This window comes from Silene latifolia, chromosome 7 (genome assembly GCF_048544455.1).
Source record: "Silene latifolia isolate original U9 population chromosome 7, ASM4854445v1, whole genome shotgun sequence".
Lineage (NCBI taxonomy): Eukaryota > Viridiplantae > Streptophyta > Magnoliopsida > Caryophyllales > Caryophyllaceae > Silene > Silene latifolia.
The window spans coordinates 61,500,920-61,519,716 of NC_133532.1; the positions used below are offsets into that span (position 1 = coordinate 61,500,920).

General features: G+C 33.6%; 2 protein-coding genes across 2 annotated transcripts; both read left to right on the forward strand.

Annotated features, from left to right (window-relative positions):
* The first annotated feature begins 6,233 nt into the window (after nt 1-6,233).
* Nucleotides 6,234-10,975, forward strand: LOC141590156 (uncharacterized). The gene is made up of 8 exons (XM_074410765.1): nt 6,234-7,053; nt 7,198-7,352; nt 7,437-7,607; nt 7,831-8,544; nt 8,610-8,747; nt 9,003-9,301; nt 9,763-9,829; nt 9,914-10,975. The coding sequence occupies exons 1-8, from the start codon at nt 6,234-6,236 to the stop codon at nt 10,973-10,975; spliced, it is 3,426 nt and encodes a 1,141-aa protein (XP_074266866.1).
* A 207-nt stretch (nt 10,976-11,182) lies between these two features.
* LOC141590157 (secreted RxLR effector protein 161-like) lies at nt 11,183-11,775 on the forward strand. Its single transcript, XM_074410766.1, has 2 exons — nt 11,183-11,626; nt 11,716-11,775. Exons 1-2 carry the CDS (start codon nt 11,183-11,185, stop codon nt 11,773-11,775), a joined length of 504 nt encoding a protein of 167 aa, XP_074266867.1.
* Nucleotides 11,776-18,797: the final 7,022 nt, after the last annotated feature.

The window sequence follows — 18,797 nt, forward strand, 5'->3', positions numbered from 1 at the left end:
TCCTTTTTCCACCACATCATTCATCATTCTCACATACTTTTCCAACTATTCCAACCAACATGGTAAACCAATTATCATTCAACATGCTTTCAACCAACAACATACAAAATCACACCGATTCATGCCACACATCACTATATTGGTACACAATTCACAAAATAAACACATAGAGATCCCGACTCATATCCCATGGTGACCGGTTCAAAATTGTAGGACGAGTTCGCGACTTTAGGACGTCTCCCAAGTCTTTGCATTAGCTCCTACAACTCCTACCCGGGTTCATTTTAATTTGACTCCCTATATTCATTAGGTTCATTGGTTACAGGTTTCAAGATCGTCGCTCTGATACAACTTTGTGACACCCCCATACTCCAAGTGTCTTACCAGGACCACTTAAGGTATGGAAACGTCACCATCTCGGTTACCCGAGGCAATGATAATCACAAGACATTAAAGAAACATACTTTAAAAGTAAATACGGTTTAAGTGATTACATGTCCAAACCAAAACTGTTAAACTGAAATACAAAGTACTCAAAAAATGTCTACTAGCCAAAACTGTCACAACTATAAGACATCGTCTGACACAGCGGAAGACTCTTTTAGCAGCCACGTGATGACTCATCCCAGCTATCCCATGTGCGTCATATCATACCGGCTCAATAACTGCTCACCACCTCCGAATGGATCACCACAGTTTTTAAAACATTTAAACGGGTTCAGTACTAATTACATAAAACGAAGCCACAATGAAACAAGCATACAAACAGCTCAGACAATCCCGAGTCTCCATCTCCAGTCTCCACATAACTGACTACACACTAAAGTGTGTAGCCCTGCCAGAGTACCCATCGCAACAGGTACTCCTCGCCGCCAGTGGGAGACCGCAACCGTTCCCACCTAAGCACCGCTCATCTCCATCGAGCGATAAACCCATGTTCATTAATGTGCACATCCCTCCTGTGGCGGGTTCCACATACAGGAGGCGATTCAAGGGCGTGAAGCCACTCCCGCAAGTGACTTCACTTAGCCAGGGACGCACCCCGAAGATCACATATAGATAAACAGTAATCACAACACAAAATCAAAAACCGTCTGAATCAATCAATATTACGAAATCACAACCGTCTGAATCAACCAACAATCACTAACTACAGCACAATCACCACACATTATGTAATTAATAACGAGTAGGGAAACCCTACCTGAAATGCAACACCACAGACGGTCTTAGCAGCTAATCAGAATCTTTCCTCTACGAAACCTCCTCCTATCACATACATACATACCATCACAACCATATTCACATAAATCACCCAAAACCCCCAAAACCTCCAAATCACCCAATTAGAGTTTAACCAATATTAACAAAACAATATAAAAGTTATATGTAAAGCTTACCCTCGACGCAAGGATCACAAAGGTATAAAGAATGACGAAATCCGACACTTCTAGCTCCGGGATTTGCTAATAATGCGGCGAGGATGATTCAACGTAACTCCAAATCTTCTCTTGAAGGTTTTTAGATTGTAAAAGTGTTTTGAGAAAAGTGACGAAAGCCTTATATACCATTCCCGCATTATTAACAAAACCCGTCAAATATCACCCGTAAATCCACTTACTCGATCGAGTAAGGCACTTACTCGATCGAGTGCCACTTACTCAATCGAGTGTCAATCTTACTCGATCGAGTAGCCTATAGGCAGACTACTGCTTCGCATAAAACAATACTTACTCGATAGAGTAAGCCCCACTCGATAGAGTACCCAAAGACTCGTAAAACCGTAGTATTACACAGCCTTTCATGCTAGGGTAGTCCTTCGTAAGGTACCTTGGTATGAGGGGGTGTTACAACAACGTCTTGACCCTAACCCGCTAACTTCATGTCGGGTTTGTGTCATCTTTTTGGGTCGTGTCAATGATTGCCGCCTCTATTTCAGGATAAAGGGCCTTAAATACGGGGCAATATGAGAGAGTGTGGCCTTGTACATGACACCATTGACACTTACCCCTAAACGGATTTTTGGGATTTTGGTTGACAGAGGATACGACAAGGGTGGGGTTAGTGGTGTTGGTGGTGGAGCGAATTGGCATAGTGATGGGCAGATGAGGTGCGGGTATATGTGGGATGAGCCATGGCAGAGAAGGTAGATGTGGAGTTGGCCTCGGTTTGTTGAATGGTGAGTTCGCGACAGATGAGTTTTTCGTGAAATTCAGGGAATGATGTGGGAGTGTCACGGGCATTGACCGCATCAATGACAGGTTGATACGAGGAGTCCAACCCGTCAATGATATGGTCAGTGACATCCTCCTGAGAAATCATGGTGCCAAGGGGAGCTAATTCATCAAAAGTCGCCTTGATCTTGTTCATGTATTCGGTAATGGATAAAGTGCATTTGGAAATATATTTGAGTTTATGTTTTAATTGTTTGTTGTGACCACGTGATGGGTGAGCGTAGGAGAATGCAAGGGCGTCCCACGCCGCTTTGGTGGTGGTGAGACAGTTAAGGATGGGGCTAATGGGTGAGGTGAGAGTGCTAGCCACAACACTGAAAAGAAGCTTGTCCTGCCGAAACCAAGTGTTGAACGTCGGGTTGGGAACCGGAGCCTTTTCTTTTTCCTCAAGAAATTCAGGTGGTGGTGCGACACTGCCATCGATGAAGACGGAAAGACCATACCCTTGGAGAAGCAACTCGAATTGAAGTCACCATTGTTGGTAGTTTGATCAGTAAAATTTGACGATGGAGTGAGCATTGACAAGCACGAGCGATTTTCTAGGCTCGACTTGATTGGGAATGGTGGTGCCCGACATGATTAGGGAGTCGAGAAGCACGAGTTTGTTTGTTTGTTGAGTTAGGGTTTGGTACGGAGATCGAACCTTTCTCCTGATACCCTGTAAAGTTGTATATTGAAATATATTCAATTGTATAAATTACAATCATACGTAGTAGCAATATATACAAGAAGAGTAGTAGGTCAACTATAGTAGTTTGTTACCTAATTTACAAAAGATATTATCCTAAGAATAAGGAGCTAACTTAGGGAAGAATAAGTCAAGATTAGTAACAATATTTGACAGGAATAATTAGTTCCTAACTAGTGTAGATCCCGCGCAAATGCGCGGTAAATATAGGCCTTTTAATTTTGAGTGTATTAGTTATAGATTTTAGATTTATATCTCACAAATTTTTATAAAAAAATAACTAATATTAAAATTAATCAAAAGAATTGAATAATTCCATGAATTGTGTTTTTTATGAAAATATTTTAATTACATCAAATTATTTTAAAAAAAATTCTTTTTTCGTCACGAAGTTAATAATAGGAGATACAGTTTTTATATATAGATTATTTTAAATGGAAAATTAGTTTAATAAATAAAAATCTAATTTGTTTCCATATATAAGTTTGAGCACTTTGGGAGAAAAACTTTAGAGAAGTTGTATAGTATATAAGAGGATTTATACTTTTTAAATTTGTACCTCATTAATATTTATCAGTTCACTCCATTGTATTTTGATATGAAACAAAAAGTTGAAATAGAAAACTAATAAAAAAAATTTATTGAAGTTGTGAATTTTTTTTAGTTAATGTTTTTTGTCACGAAGCTAATAGTAATTAAACATGTGTCAAGTTATTCTCTACAGTAGTAATTATTGCATTACTGAAAAATTTAGCAACTTATACTTTATAGTTTAATATCAATTTTATTTTATTTTAATGAAAAAATCATAATTATGAATTTATTTAAAAAATTAGAGTTCATTTATAAGAATATATTCATTGAAAAGATAATAATGTAATGAAAGAAAATTTTATTATTACCTTATTTAGTTAGATGCGTTTTGGAGGGAAAACTAAGAGAATTTTTATTCTCTTAGTAATAAGGGGATTATTCTCAACAGCTTGGACCGTATTGTGCCGTGGTCAGGGGCATTTTCAATGGGGGTTCATGGGGTTCAATTGAACCCCCATTGAACACGGATAAAATCAAAATAGTTTACACAATTATCACAATCCTAGCAATGGAGTATTGGTAGTCAGACTGACTACCATATCTAAGGTCTAAGGTTCGAATTTTTCTCCAATTTTCATTGGCATTCATGTTGAATACCTTTATAATAAATACTAGGTTTGGTGCCCGGCTTCGCCCGAGCAACCTCTATTACCGTTAAACTTTATTTTCAATGAAATAAACTATGTTGGAGTTGTCTAACTCACACGTTTACTATTTGTAATATATTTTCCTACGACATATCTTGTAATTATGATGAAATGTAAAATTTATTTTCAAATTATGAGACACGTTCACTACCATGCTATTAATATTATTATTTTCACGACATTTTTTCTTAATATCATTGCGTTCACTACTCCCATGGTTACTATTGTTTCTTTTACTAATTTCTCTATTTTTTTCTGTTAAATTCATTATTCCAATAATTTTATCCGGCTTATATTTAAATAAATAAAATATTTCCCTGAGTCGATTGGTAATTTAATTGTTCATACTTTTTCTCATTGATACCACTGTTCCTTTCACTACATTCGTAGTTACTTTCACTACTCCCACTATCATTATTATAACTGTTGGACCGTGTCTTATACATTTTATGTTTTGATGATGACAAGTATATAATAATTGTTATATAAGTTTGCACGTAATTGTTTGTTTAGTCTTTATAGATTAACGAGGTTACAAATTGCAAAATGACGATTTGATAATGCGGTTTGAGTTCGTGATCAAGAAATTGAAAGGAACTTACATCTGAAGAATTTTCAAGGAAGATTAGTCAGTAGTTAGTTCGTCTCTCCTTTACGATATTTAATAATTGTTTTGAGTTAGTCTTAAGTTATAATTATTACGTTTATAACTTAATACACTCATACTCTAAGTTATAGTCGATTGTACTATAACTTAGGGTGGCTACGTAACACGACATTTTTTAAAAGAAAATTTATTTTATATTTTACAAATAATATTTAATGTGTTTTTAATTATTTAAAAAATGTTTTTTCTATTTGGGGTCAAACTTATCTTTTATATTTTAAATAAGTTTACTATATTCTAAAAGATAATTCTAATTTGTAACAACTTATGAGTTGGAACAATTTGTAATTAATTTGGATATTAGTATCCTATCTTACGTTACAAATTAACAATTTGTCTTTGATTCAAATTAACCAAGCCTTGTCCCATCTTTTATTGTTCCTATGTGATAGAGTTAGTCTTAGACTTTCTTTGTGTATATCACGTGTGGACCAATGATGTTCACAAGTAGCTTTTGAGTCAAGTACAACCTATTGTTATTTGTGCATAGCTACCTACTTATGTGTAAGTGGCAACACCTTTTTTTATTACTATTTGATTTTACAAAAGATAAAATTTGATTTAAGATAAAAGTTTTGTACGTAAAAGATTTAATTATTTGGTGTTTACAAAAGATAAAATTTGATTTAAGATAAAACTTTTGTAGTAAAAGATTTAATTATTTAGAAGTTTAGTTGTTGTCATACACTATTTATATTTAGTATAAATAGGAGGTAATAGGACACATTAAAATTAACTTTTCAACATACATAATTTGTGAGCATAATTTGTCTTTGCTTTTAAAGAGTTTTTAATTGCAAAATTTGTTTTCTTTTGAAAAGTCGTGTTACTCAAGTCAACAATTGTCAAGTATCGTTTTGGAGAATAGTGGTCATAGATTTATCTCTTATTCGTTCAATTGTGTGAACAATCTTTGAGATACTCTTATTACTTTCTTTATAACGAGAGGAAGTCGAGTGTTTAGCGATACTCATTATTACAACTATAGTTAGTTGTAAAAGGGGTTGATTATTTTGTAATCCGTGGAGAGGTACTAAAGTAATTAATCGAGAATAGTGGACGTAGGCTTCGGAGTGTGAAGCTGAACCACTTCAAAATCCGGTGTGCAAATTTATTTATCGCTTGTTTTATTTTCCGTGTGCTAATTATATTTTGAATTTAATTCATAAATTCAAATTATAAATATCATACTTTTATAAATTCGATCAAAGTCGAAAAAGTGGTAGATACTCAATTCACCCCCCCTCTTGAGTATTTCACAGGGATCCATAGACTCTTCAATTGGTATCAGAGCCTCGTGCTCTTGATTGCCTAACATCAAAAGAGGCCGATCCGGCGTCTTTCTATCTTTGTTAGTTTGTTATTTTATTTTATTTTATTTTATTTTAAAATATCTTTTTATTATGGATTCCAAATATCTTAAGTGTCCTGTTTTCGATGGAAAAAATTACGGTCTTTGGAAAAATATGATGACTCATTACATTAAGGGTCATGATTGGGAATGTTGGAAAATTGTTCAAAAAGGTCCTAACAAAATTATGGTACTTTCTAGTGAAGGCGTTGCCCATGAAAAGAACGAGGATGACTACACTGAGGCAGACTACAAGAAAGCTGAGAAAAATTCAAAAGCTATGACTCTTTTGCAAAATGGCATAAGTCTAACTGAATTTGATCGGTTTTCTTCATGTACATCTGCTAAAGAAATATGGGATAGTCTTGAACTAGCCTATGAAGGTACATCTCTTGTTAGAAAACATAGAGTAGACTTGCTTATTCAACAATATGAATTGTTCTCTATGGAGAAGGATGAAAGTATAAATAGCATGTCTACTCGGTTTTCGAATATTACCAATGAACTTAGAAATCTTGGTAGGAAATTTGAATCCGAGGATATTGTCAGAAAAATCTTAAGGAGCTTAACTGAAAAGTGGCAACCTAAGGTTACTGCGATTGAAGAAGCTAAGGATCTATCCTCACTGTCCTATCAGGAGTTGCTTGGCTCACTTATGGCGCACGAACTTACTCTTAATAAGCGTGCAAGTGAATCAAGTAAAGATAAAGGGATAGCTCTGCAAGCTGCTTCAAACGATATAGATGCTGACATTGAGGATGATACGGTTTTGTTTGCTAGACGTTTCAGAAAATCTGTTTTTAGAAACAAACAAACTAAACCAACATTCAACAAAAAGTCTACTGAGTCGAAACAATCCTTTTCAAATAGAGGTTGTTTTAAGTGTGGGGAAGCTGGTCATATGATTAAAGACTGCCCCACCTGGAAAGAAATAAAAAATAAGGCTAAAAGAGAGAAAACAAAGAATGAGTTTAAACAAGTTATGATGGCATCTTGCTGGGGAGATCTGGATTCAGAAGATGATGAAGATCCAGATGATACTGAAGTGGCAAATCTGTGCCTGAGCAATCTTAGCCTAGATCTATTCTCTGATAGTGAAGATGACAAAGGACACAAGCATGCTGAGATGTGTCTTATGGGAAAATCTGATTCTGAGGAAGAAGACGACGAGGTAAGTTTTATTCATCTTAAAAAGCAAGTCAAGAGATTGTCAAAAAATTCACTCATCGAATATTTTGAGAAAACTCTTGATCAGTGTCATGAACAAAATCTTGAATTAATTGATTTAAAAGAACAAATTCTTGAAATTGCTGAGGAAAATCAGGTTTTAAAATCAAAGGTTAAAAAGCTGAGTTCTAAGGTTACAACTGAATCAGCTATAACCTTAGAATCAGTTAAATCTCAAAAAGCTATTTTAGAATCTAAGGTTATAGCTCATGATGTTATAACTAAAGAACTAAAAGAGAAGAATGCTTTATTAGAATCTAAGGTTATAGCTAATGATGCTATAACTTCGATCTAAAAGAGAAAAACAACCTTTTAAAATCGAGGTTATAGCTCACGAAGCTATAACTTCGAACTAAAAGAGAAAAACGATTTTCTCACTCAAAGAATTGAATGATTTGAAGTCTGAATTGATAAATATTAAGAAACAACATTCTCTTGAAAAGCACATATTAAACAAAAGATTTATTGACTTTCGCGAGAATTTGCTAAAAGATAATGTTCCTAGAGAGTCAGAATATGATCATAAAGAATGTCAAAAAGAAATAGAGTCTTTAAAAGATTTACTTAGACATGCTAGAATGGTTTATGACAAATGGGAAGGTAGCACTAAAGTTCTTAATTTCTTGTCTCAGCAATCAGATAATAATATGAAAATGGGATTAGGACATGAATGCTATAGTCGTAGAGACCATGAAAAATGCAAATCTAGCCCCTCTGATCGTGATTTTAGGAAAAGGAAATATGTGGATTTACCAGAGTATTTAATATGTACTTACTGCGGTAAAACCGGCCATATCCTAGATTCATGCGTCAAGCGTAAACTTGATCTAAATGAAGGGATTAAATTTGTTAGAGAATCTGGATTAATTGAAGATGACTTTTTAAAAGAGAAGGAACGTGAACAAATTAGAAATAATGAATTTAGATGGGGTTGTAATAGTGGATTTATACATCCAACAAATTATAATAATTTGAAGAAAACTCAAGATAATATTTCTAGTGATAAATCGAGTCAATCTTCTAGGTCTAATGATAAACAACCCAAATCTAGAAATACTAGTACTAGCCGATCCAATACTCCCATCAAAAAGAAAATTATAAGACAAATTTGGATTAGAAAAGATGAGGTTTTTAGGGTAACTAATGTTAAAGGACCCAACCTAGCTTGGGTACCTAAAAATCGAATCTAATTTTCTTACAGGTAATAGTGAAAGAAAGCAATCAGTGGTACCTCGACAGTGGTTGCTCCAGACACATGACAGGTGATATTAGTCAATTTCTTTCACTTGAGCCTTTTGATGGAGGTAAGGTTACCTTTGGTGATAATAAAAAGGGTAAGGTAATTGGTATCGGTAAAATAGGTGTTTCTTCTTCTAATTCTATTGACAATGTTTATTTGGTTCGAGGCCTTAAGCATAACTTGCTTAGTATTTCTCAATTATGTGATAAAGGCAATAAAGTTGTCTTTCATGCTAATATTTGTCGTATAATAATTGAGGGTACTAGTAGTGTTATCTTAGAAGGTCATCGTAGTAGGAATGTCTATATAGTTGATTTAAATGTTGTACCTACTAATTCTCTTTCTTGTATGAAGGTAACTCTCGATGATCCTTGCCTTTGGCACAAGAGGTTTGGTCACATAAGCTCACCAATCTTGGAGAAGCTCAAAAGGTGGAATCTAGTTGATGGGCTTCCTTCAATTAAATTTGATAAAGAGAGATTATGTGAGACATGTGCACGCTGCAAGCATGTAAGGTCGTCATTCAAACCAAAAAGAATTGTAAGTACTAATAGACCTCTAGAGCTCGTTCATATGGATCTTTGCGGTCCAATGAAGGTAAGAAGTAGAGGAGGATCAAGGTATGTATTTGTTTTGGTTGATGATTATTCAAGGTATGTTTGGCCAATTTTCTTAAACACCAAAGACGAAACCTTTAATGAATTTGATTGTTTAATGAAACTTGTCCAAAATAAATTTGATCATAAATTGATTTCTATTAGAACCGATCACGGCACCGAATTTGATAATCATGCTTTTATAGAATATTGTAGAGCTCATGGAGTTGGACATAATTTTTCGGCTCCACGAACTCCACAACAAAATGGTGTCGTTGAACGGATGAATAGAACCTTAGAAGATATGGCACGTACTATGTTGCTTTGTAGCGGTTTACCTCGTAGTTTTTGGGTCAAGCGGTCAAGACATCTTGTTATATACATAACCGAGCTATGATTAGACCGATTTTAAAGAAAACTCCATATGAATTGCTTAGGGGTAGGAAACCTAACATCTCTCACTTGCGTTGTTTTGGTAGTAAATGTTTTGTTCATAACAATGGTAAAAATAAACTTAGCAAATTTGATCCAAGGAGTGATGAAGCAATTTTTATTGGATATTCTAATCATAGCAAGGCTTATAAGGTATTTAACAAGAGAACTTTATGTATTGAAGAGAGTGTGCATGTTATTTTTGATGAACATGACTCTTTTAATAAGCCTGTGCAGGATGAAGAAGAAGATGAGGAAGAACCAGATTTCAGGTTATCACGTGATGATCCACCTGAACTTAGTGAGGAAGAAAAAGAAATTGATGGTACAAATGATGAGATCAATAATTCTTCAAATAAAAAGGGAAAGGGTGTTGAAGTTGTAGTTGATGATACTATAATCTCACCTCAAAATAAAAATATGGAGTCTGAAGTTATGGATGACTCCATTATAACCCCAGGATTAGACTCAGGGGGAACAACCAAGGTTATAGCATCTGGAACTATAACTCCAGAAGCTATAACTTCAGAGGTTATTCCTGAGAATATATCATTTGAAGAAGGAGGGAGTTCGGTAACAAATGATGAGGATACTCCTTTCATTCCTAAGAAATGGAAACATCAAAGTTCACATACTACTGATGCTATCTTAGGAGATATACGAAAGGGAATTCAAACTCGCAGATCTCTTAATAATTTTTGTGCTTTTCATTCTTTTCTTTCCACTATTGAACCTGCAAATATTAAAGTTGCCTTAACAGATTCTGATTGGATTATTGCTATGCAAGATGAATTACATCAATTTGAAAGAAACAAAGTCTGGCATCTTGTTCCTAGACCAAGCGATCGATCAGTAATTGGTACTAGATGGGTTTTTAGAAACAAGTTGGATGATGCCGGGGTGATTGTTAGAAATAAAGCCAGATTGGTTGTTCAAGGATACAATCAACAAGAAGGGATCGATTATGACGAGACCTTCGCACCCGTGGCCCGACTTGAAGCTATTCGATTGTTAATAGCTTTTGCCGCTCACAAAGGACTTAAATTATTTCAAATGGATGTTAAGACTGCTTTTCTTAACGGATATTTGGAAGAAGAAGTCTTTGTGGAGCAACCCCAAGGATTCCTTAATAAAGATTTTCAAAACCACGTTTTTAAACTTGACAAAGCTTTATATGGTCTAAAACAAGCTCCGAGAGCTTGGTATGACAGATTGTCAAAATTTTTACTTCAAAGTGGTTTTCAAAGAGGATCTGTTGATAAAACTTTATTTTTGAAATCTGAGGGTTCGATTTATTAGTTGTTCAAATTTACGTTGATGATATTATTTTTGGATCAACTAATAATAAACTTTGTGTATATTTTTCAGAATTAATGACCTCTGAATTTGAGATGAGCATGATGGGAGAATTAAAATTCTTTTTAGGACTTCAAATTCAACAAACAAGTGAGGGCATTATGATTCATCAAAGAAAAATATATCAAAGAATTGCTTAAGAAATTTGGTATGGAAAAGGCACGTTCTATGTCTACTCCTATGGCTTCAACCACGAAGTTAGTTAAAGACGAGGAAGGTAAGTCAGTTGATGAAACGACTTATAGAGGTATGATTGGTTCCTTACTTTACTTAACTGCGAGTAGACCTGACATAATGTTTAGCGTATGTATTTGTGCACGATTTCAGTCATGTCCTACAGAATCACATATGACTGCGGTAAAAAGGATTCTAAGGTATTTAGTTGGTACATCTAAATTGTACCTCTGGTACCCAATTGATCGTAACTTTGATCTAAAAGGTTATTCGGATCAGACTATGCGGGTGTTCATCGATAGAAAAAGTACATCCGGTATAGCAACTTTCGTTGGACCATGTATTATTTCTTGGGCCTCTAAAAAGCAAAATTCGGTAGCATTATCCACCGCAGAGAGTGAATATATTGCCGCCGCATTGGTATGTTCTCAACTTTTATGGCTTAAGCAACAATTACATGATTACGGTGTTACTTTTGACTGTATTCCAATTCATTGTGATAATACTAGCGCTATCATTATTTCAAAAAATCCAGCCCAACATTCCCGTACCAAACATATAGAAATTAGACACCATTTTTTACGCGACCATGTTGAAAAGGGGAATATAAGACTTGAATTTTGTAGTACTGAGAAACAATGGGCCGATATTTTAACTAAGCATTTAGCTAGAGAACGTTTTGAGACATTACGATTGGAAATTGGTTTAATCGGTGGCACCTAAAACCATCAAAAATATTTATTTTCCTCTATGACTGACTAGTTAAGACGAGATTGTATGACTGTGTCCGTATTTCCGCTGCTAAATATTAACTTTGATAAAGTGCATATTATATTGTGAGATTGATTGATATGTTAATTGCTTTGCAAATTAATTACATTATATTATGTCGTAACCAATTTTCTCCATCATATAATATTTCACCCAAACTCACAAATACTACACCTACTCAAATAGAAATTGATTAACTTTATGTAAATTTTATCTTATGAGATGAAATTATGAGTGGTCAATTCCTAGACTACTACCTATATTTTTTCTTAGTTTTGTTTCGTACAAAACACCCGACCTATTCCTACTTTTACTTTTATCCTATCACTACCTTAAATCCAATTTAATACTCTAACCTACTTCAACTATTTGCCTGACAATTAATTACCTACTCGGCTACTACTCTTAATTTTCCTATATCTACTCAGCTACTACTGTTTTCCTATGCTTATCCTATTCTACTACTACAATTATTTCCCTGCTAAAACTCTTGCCATTCCTTTTCTATTCCTATTCAAACACACATTATCATTCCTATTTAACCCATTATTTTCCCCAAATTCGTTCATCCTTACCAACTTTTCTCTGTAAAATCAAATATAATCTTCACCATGTCTTCTCCTGCTAAACGACCCAAATCCTTAAACCCGAACCCAGCAACCAATCCGTCGTCCACTGCTACTCGACCAACCATACCGCCTACTACCCAACCTCCCAAACGAACGACTAAATTACCCACCCAATTTGTCCCAGACGGTGGTCAATCAAGCAAGAATGGTAACCGGCACCGAAAGCGCAATTTGGGTAAACTGATTGAGGTTGATATTGAGGATACTAAGGGGGATAGGGTGGCGATTGTAGACGAGGTTGTGAAGGAAAGCGGTTCTCAACGATTGATGTTTAAGGAAGTGATGGATACCGCGACTAGGACTGGTATTGATAAGCTGCGACTCACTCAGCAAGAACGCGAATTAGCTCTTCGAGTTCATAAATACCATATTCACGCGGGTCGGTTTTATCCTAACGGTTGGTACTCAGACAAAGATGGTCTGCGATTCTTTACCGATTTCCTACAATTTCAAGGTTGGAATTTTATTGCTGAGTTTCAAGGTACTGTTTATCCTATTGAAGTTACACAATTTTTTGCTTCTGTTTCGTTCCAAGATGGGGTGTTGCGAGCTGTTGTGAACGGTCAGGCTATTTCGGTTACCTGTGCGGAGTTTGCGAAGGAATTTCAGGTTCCGATTGGTGGTTTGGAGATTGTTCCAGGTGCTGACTGGAACGGGTTTAGTAAGGGTGCCAAGATTGCTTTGAAACGGTATTTTGACGAGTCGGCTGATGATACTAGTGCGGTGTTAGCTGCTCCGTTTACACCAAAGGTAAAATTTCTGTTAAATTTTCTTTGGAATACCGTAGTTCCGCGTCGGGGTGGACGGGATAAATTGGCTAGTTATGAAATTATTGCTCTGAAATCTTGGTTAGAAGGAGAAAAAGTAAACTTACCACTGTTGGTTTTTCATCGGATTCATCAAATGTCGACCATTGTTACTGACTTAAAATTCTCGACAACTTGTGATATTCCGTATGGTATGTGGGTGTCTCGGATGTTGGAGGTTAAGGGTGTTGTTAGTGCTGATAGTTACGGTGTTGAACCGCGAGACCGTATGAGTGACAAATTACTTAAACTTATGGGTCTCGAGGTTTGTGGACCAACTCTGATTTTTCGGGAGAAAAATAGTCCTCCTGCAGCTGGTGTCCCTAGTGCGTCGGCTGTGAGTGTGTTTAATGGTCTTGAGTCGAGGTTGGTGGAATTTATGGACCGTGTTGATTCGCGACTGAATGAGCAGTCTTCTATGTTGGCTGCCGTTGGTTTGGAAACCTCAGATACTACTGTTTCACTTGAGCCACGGTTCTTAGATTGGATGTCGAGTGTGGATAAGAGGTTGTCAGTGCAGAGTTCAGTTTTAGCTGATGTGCATTCTGAGTTGCAGGGGCATAGTTCAGTTTTGGCGAGTATTAAGGATACGTTGCGAATGGAATTGCCTTTTCAACGGAAGTATTTAGGTGTGATTTCTGGACATGCTAAGGGGTTATATGCTGATGGTGGAGCGGTTATTGCTGAGGTACAAGGGATAAAGGAGGTAATGGAGAAGGTTGTCTCACAGTTTAAACAGTTTGAAGGGCGTCTTCAGGCGCAATCTGATCTCGTTACTTCTTGCTTGGACCGTCTTACTAGCCTTGAGTTCCGTACCCGTACCGACTATTCAAATCCATACCAAACCATTCCTCCCGCAAACTATGACTCTACCTAACTCTTTGTTTCAGCTTCGCTTAGTTCTTAGGACCGTCTTCTTCTACTTATCCTCTTTCATTCGTTTTGGTTATTACTTAATTATGTTAGTAATTATATTTTGCTTGGTAGTTGCCATAGACGATGTCATGGTTTTTGTTTTCAGGACTTAATCTCACTTTCTTTTGTGTGCTCTTAACTTGGTTATCTACTTAGCTTTGGTTCATATTATTCTAGTCATTTTATGTCTTTTTCTCGTCTTTTCGATGATGTCAAGAGGGGGAAGAAAATAGACTTGACTGCGTTATTTGCCGAAGCTTGCTCCTTGTCAAGATCATATGTCTCTTAAAGTCCTTAGGTGCTATAGCTTAGCTCACTTATCAAACCGTCAATTCAAAGTATTTACAATTATGATTGTTTTTGGGTTGAGGGGGAACTAAACCGTAGAAACAAATCTTGGAGACTTGCCATCATCAAAAAGGGGGAATTTGTTGGACCGTGTCTTATACATTTTATGTTTTGATGATGACAAGTATATAATAATTGTTATATAAGTTTGCACGTAATTGTTTGTTTAGTCTTTATAGATTAACGAGGTTACAAATTGCAAAATGACGATTTGATAATGCGGTTTGAGTTCGTGATCAAGAAATTGAAAGGAACTTACATCCAAGAATTTTCAAGGAAGATTAGTCAAGAGTTAGTTCTCTCTCCTTTACGATATTTAATAATTGTTTTGAGTTAGTCTTAAGTTATAATTATTACGTTTATAACTTAATACACTCATACTCTAAGTTATAGTCGATTGTACTATAACTTAGGGTGGCTACGTAACACGACATTTTTTAAAAGAAAATTTATTTTATATTTTACAAATAATATTTAATGTGTTTTTAATTATTTAAAAAATGTTTTTTCTATTTGGGGTCAAACTTATCTTTTATATTTTAAATAAGTTTACTATATTCTAAAAGATAATTCTAATTTGTAACAACTTATGAGTTGGAACAATTTGTAATTAATTTGGATATTAGTATCCTATCTTACGTTACAAATTAACAATTTGTCTTTGATTCAAATTAACCAAGCCTTGTCCCATCTTTTATTGTTCCTATGTGATAGAGTTAGTCTTAGACTTTCTTTGTGTATATCACGTGTGGACCAATGATGTTCACAAGTAGCTTTTGAGTCAAGTACAACCTATTGTTATTTGTGCATAGCTACCTACTTATGTGTAAGTGGCAACACCTTTTTTTATTACTATTTGATTTTACAAAAGATAAAATTTGATTTAAGATAAAAGTTTTGTACGTAAAAGATTTAATTATTTGGTGTTTACAAAAGATAAAATTTGATTTAAGATAAAACTTTTGTAGTAAAAGATTTAATTATTTAGAAGTTTAGTTGTTGTCATACACTATTTATATTTAGTATAAATAGGAGGTAATAGGACACATTAAAATTAACTTTTCAACATACATAATTTGTGAGCATAATTTGTCTTTGCTTTTAAAGAGTTTTTAATTGCAAAATTTGTTTTCTTTTGAAAAGTCGTGTTACTCAAGTCAACAATTGTCAAGTATCGTTTTGGAGAATAGTGGTCATAGATTTATCTCTTATTCGTTCAATTGTGTGAACAATCTTTGAGATACTCTTATTACTTTCTTTATAACGAGAGGAAGTCGAGTGTTTAGCGATACTCATTATTACAACTATAGTTAGTTGTAAAAGGGGTTGATTATTTTGTAATCCGTGGAGAGGTACTAAAGTAATTAATCGAGAATAGTGGACGTAGGCTTCGGAGTGTGAAGCTGAACCACTTCAAAATCCGGTGTGCAAATTTATTTATCGCTTGTTTTATTTTCCGTGTGCTAATTATATTTTGAATTTAATTCATAAATTCAAATTATAAATATCATACTTTTATAAATTCGATCAAAGTCGAAAAAGTGGTAGATACTCAATTCACCCCCCCTCTTGAGTATTTCACAGGGATCCATAGACTCTTCAATAACTGTCACTACTCCCACATTAATACCGTTAATTTTATTAATCTCGTTGCTGCTACTATTACTACATTTAATTTAATGTATAATTCTATGATGATACTAATTAATTCCATAAGCGGGGCATGTTAATTTTAAGGAAAATCACAATATTCTTGTGTTTTCTGAATTTAATTACTTTAATTTAATGTAATTTCCATAAATATTCTTCGTCAAGGTATCTTTATATTATACTTTTAACCAAAACTATATAATATTTACATTGAGGTCCCTTTATCAGGTCCATCACACAGTGTTATCGATTTAAAACTATATAGTATAATTAATTTGTATAGATTTCTTTAATTTCATTGGAGACCCTTGGTTTCTAGATTTAATATATAGTATTGATATCTATATAATACTATTAAAAGGGGAACTTAAAATGCCACGTCATAAATGCCACCTTACACTACCAAAAAGCCACGTCACTTACTACACATGACATGTCAAATTTTAATATGACATGGCGAGTTAATGTGGTATAAATCATCAACTTATTATTATATGACATTAAGTTAAATATATTTTTTTTCCAAAATTTATATATCCCTTTCAAATTTACATCAAAATTTCATAATTTATAATTAAAATTTACACCAAAGTTTACATCATTATTTCTAATTTTAAAAGTAAAAAAGAAAAAAAGAAAGAAATATTAAATGCAAATAGCATTACAAATATTATACTTTGGACTTTTAAGCTTGTAGATAAATTAAACAACAATTAAAATCAAAATTCATATTAAATTTTAAATTTCGACGTTTATTGTTAGAATATTTTAAGCAACAAATAAATATCACATAATTCTAATTTACTCCGTTTATTAAAAAAATAAATATTTTGTTGATATTAAGAGTAAATAATAACATATTTAACATTAAACAAGGTGGCTTTTGTCAACAAAAAAATAAAAAATAAAATAAAAATTAAAGCAAACCTTTAACATTTCATTTCTCCTTGCTCCATATTTATGTTTATATTAAATTTGCTAATAATGAAAAAGAATGCTCAAAAGTCCAAAAACCTTACTACATAATTATTATATATATTAAATTTGATGATAATAATAAAAAAGACACTCAAAAGTCATAACATGCATCCTCAATTGGATATAAATGTTCGATGTAAGACAACATTTGTCGATGCAAGACAACATTTGTGAGCCAAATTTCACGCCAATATTTTTTTGCCCTCATCGCCAATAAAATCGTAGTTGTATATGTAAATAGTCTTTTTTAAATCTTATCAGTATATCAACATCAAGGTAAGTGTATTAAGGTAAGGTAAATGTATTAAGGTTTTAAATTAATAATTTAATAATTTATTTTTAAGTTTCATTGGTTATGAAATGCTCATCACGTTTTAAAACTTTCTTATGTAGAAACTATCAAGATTTGTGGTAGGTAAATATATTAAGGTTTGGTAAATGTATTAAGGTTTTAAAATAATAATTCATTTATTTGTTTTTAAGTTCAATTGGTTACTCATCACTTTTTAAAACTTTCTTATGTATCAAGATTTGTGGTATTGTGCTATTCGAAGGTAAATAAATATACTTACATCTTTATGGCTCAATGCCCTTTTTCTATTATTATTTAAATAAAAACTTAAATTAATAACGATAAGATTAATATCACGTAAATCAAATTTCACCATTTTATTTCTTATTAATTACTCGATGGATTTTGTCCTTTTTTTCCCTATAGATGGTTCATTGGAGAAAAAATACTATATGGAGAAAGAAAATATTATAATTGCTTAAACAACTACTCCCTTCATTCCACTCAATACTATATTATAAACTAACTACAAGATTGACTATAAGTTTTTGACGGAAGACAACATTTGTGAGACAACATTTAAGTAAATATTTTTGTACCGCTATCGCGAAAAGAATTGTATATGTCACTAACTTTTTTTTTTTTTTTTTTATCATTGTATCAGCATCAAGGTAAATGTATTAAGGTTTTAAATGAAGAATTCATTCATTTATTTTATTTTCCATTGGTTATGAAGTACATCACATTTTTAACCTCGCATATTTGTTGTTTATTTCTTATTTAGGGATATTGAGATTTGTGGTGTTGTGTTATTCAAAGGTAAATATACTTACATCTTTAGACTCAATGTCATCTTTCTTCCATTATTTAAGAGAAACTTAAATTAATAACAAAAATTAATGACTAAGTGATTTTTTTTTATGTAGGGATGGTTTATTGAAGAAAGAAGACTAAGAAGAGAAATATTAGAATTACTTAAACAAATACTCTATTCATTCGACTCAATACTATATTATAAACTAACTATAAGATTGACAACATGAATGTAAATGACTAATTGTTTTTAGGTTCATAAAAAAAATTAGTATTTCAAAAACTTTCAAATGTATGCTTTATTTTGATATGTGTTGTTTTTTAATCATCATTTTTCCTTAGAAAAATAACACTCATAGAATGAAATTGAATTTGCGAGGATCTCAATC

What these genes read in the sequence shown, in the direction of transcription:
- LOC141590156 (XM_074410765.1), top strand. Translation starts at nt 6,234, where the DNA reads ATGGATTCCAAATATCTTAAGTGTCCTGTTTTCGATGGAAAAAATTAC. An exon ending in AAGCTATTTTAGAATCTAAG is followed by an intron (nt 7,608 to 7,830) that starts GTTATAGCTCAT and finishes ATAAATATTAAG; the next exon opens with AAACAACATTCTCTTGAAAA. An exon ending in GTGATAATAAAAAGGGTAAG is followed by an intron (nt 8,748 to 9,002) that starts GTAATTGGTATC and finishes TCTTGTATGAAG; the next exon opens with GTAACTCTCGATGATCCTTG.
- LOC141590157 (XM_074410766.1), top strand. Translation starts at nt 11,183, where the DNA reads ATGGAAAAGGCACGTTCTATGTCTACTCCTATGGCTTCAACCACGAAG. An exon ending in AATATATTGCCGCCGCATTG is followed by an intron (nt 11,627 to 11,715) that starts GTATGTTCTCAA and finishes TGATAATACTAG; the next exon opens with CGCTATCATTATTTCAAAAA.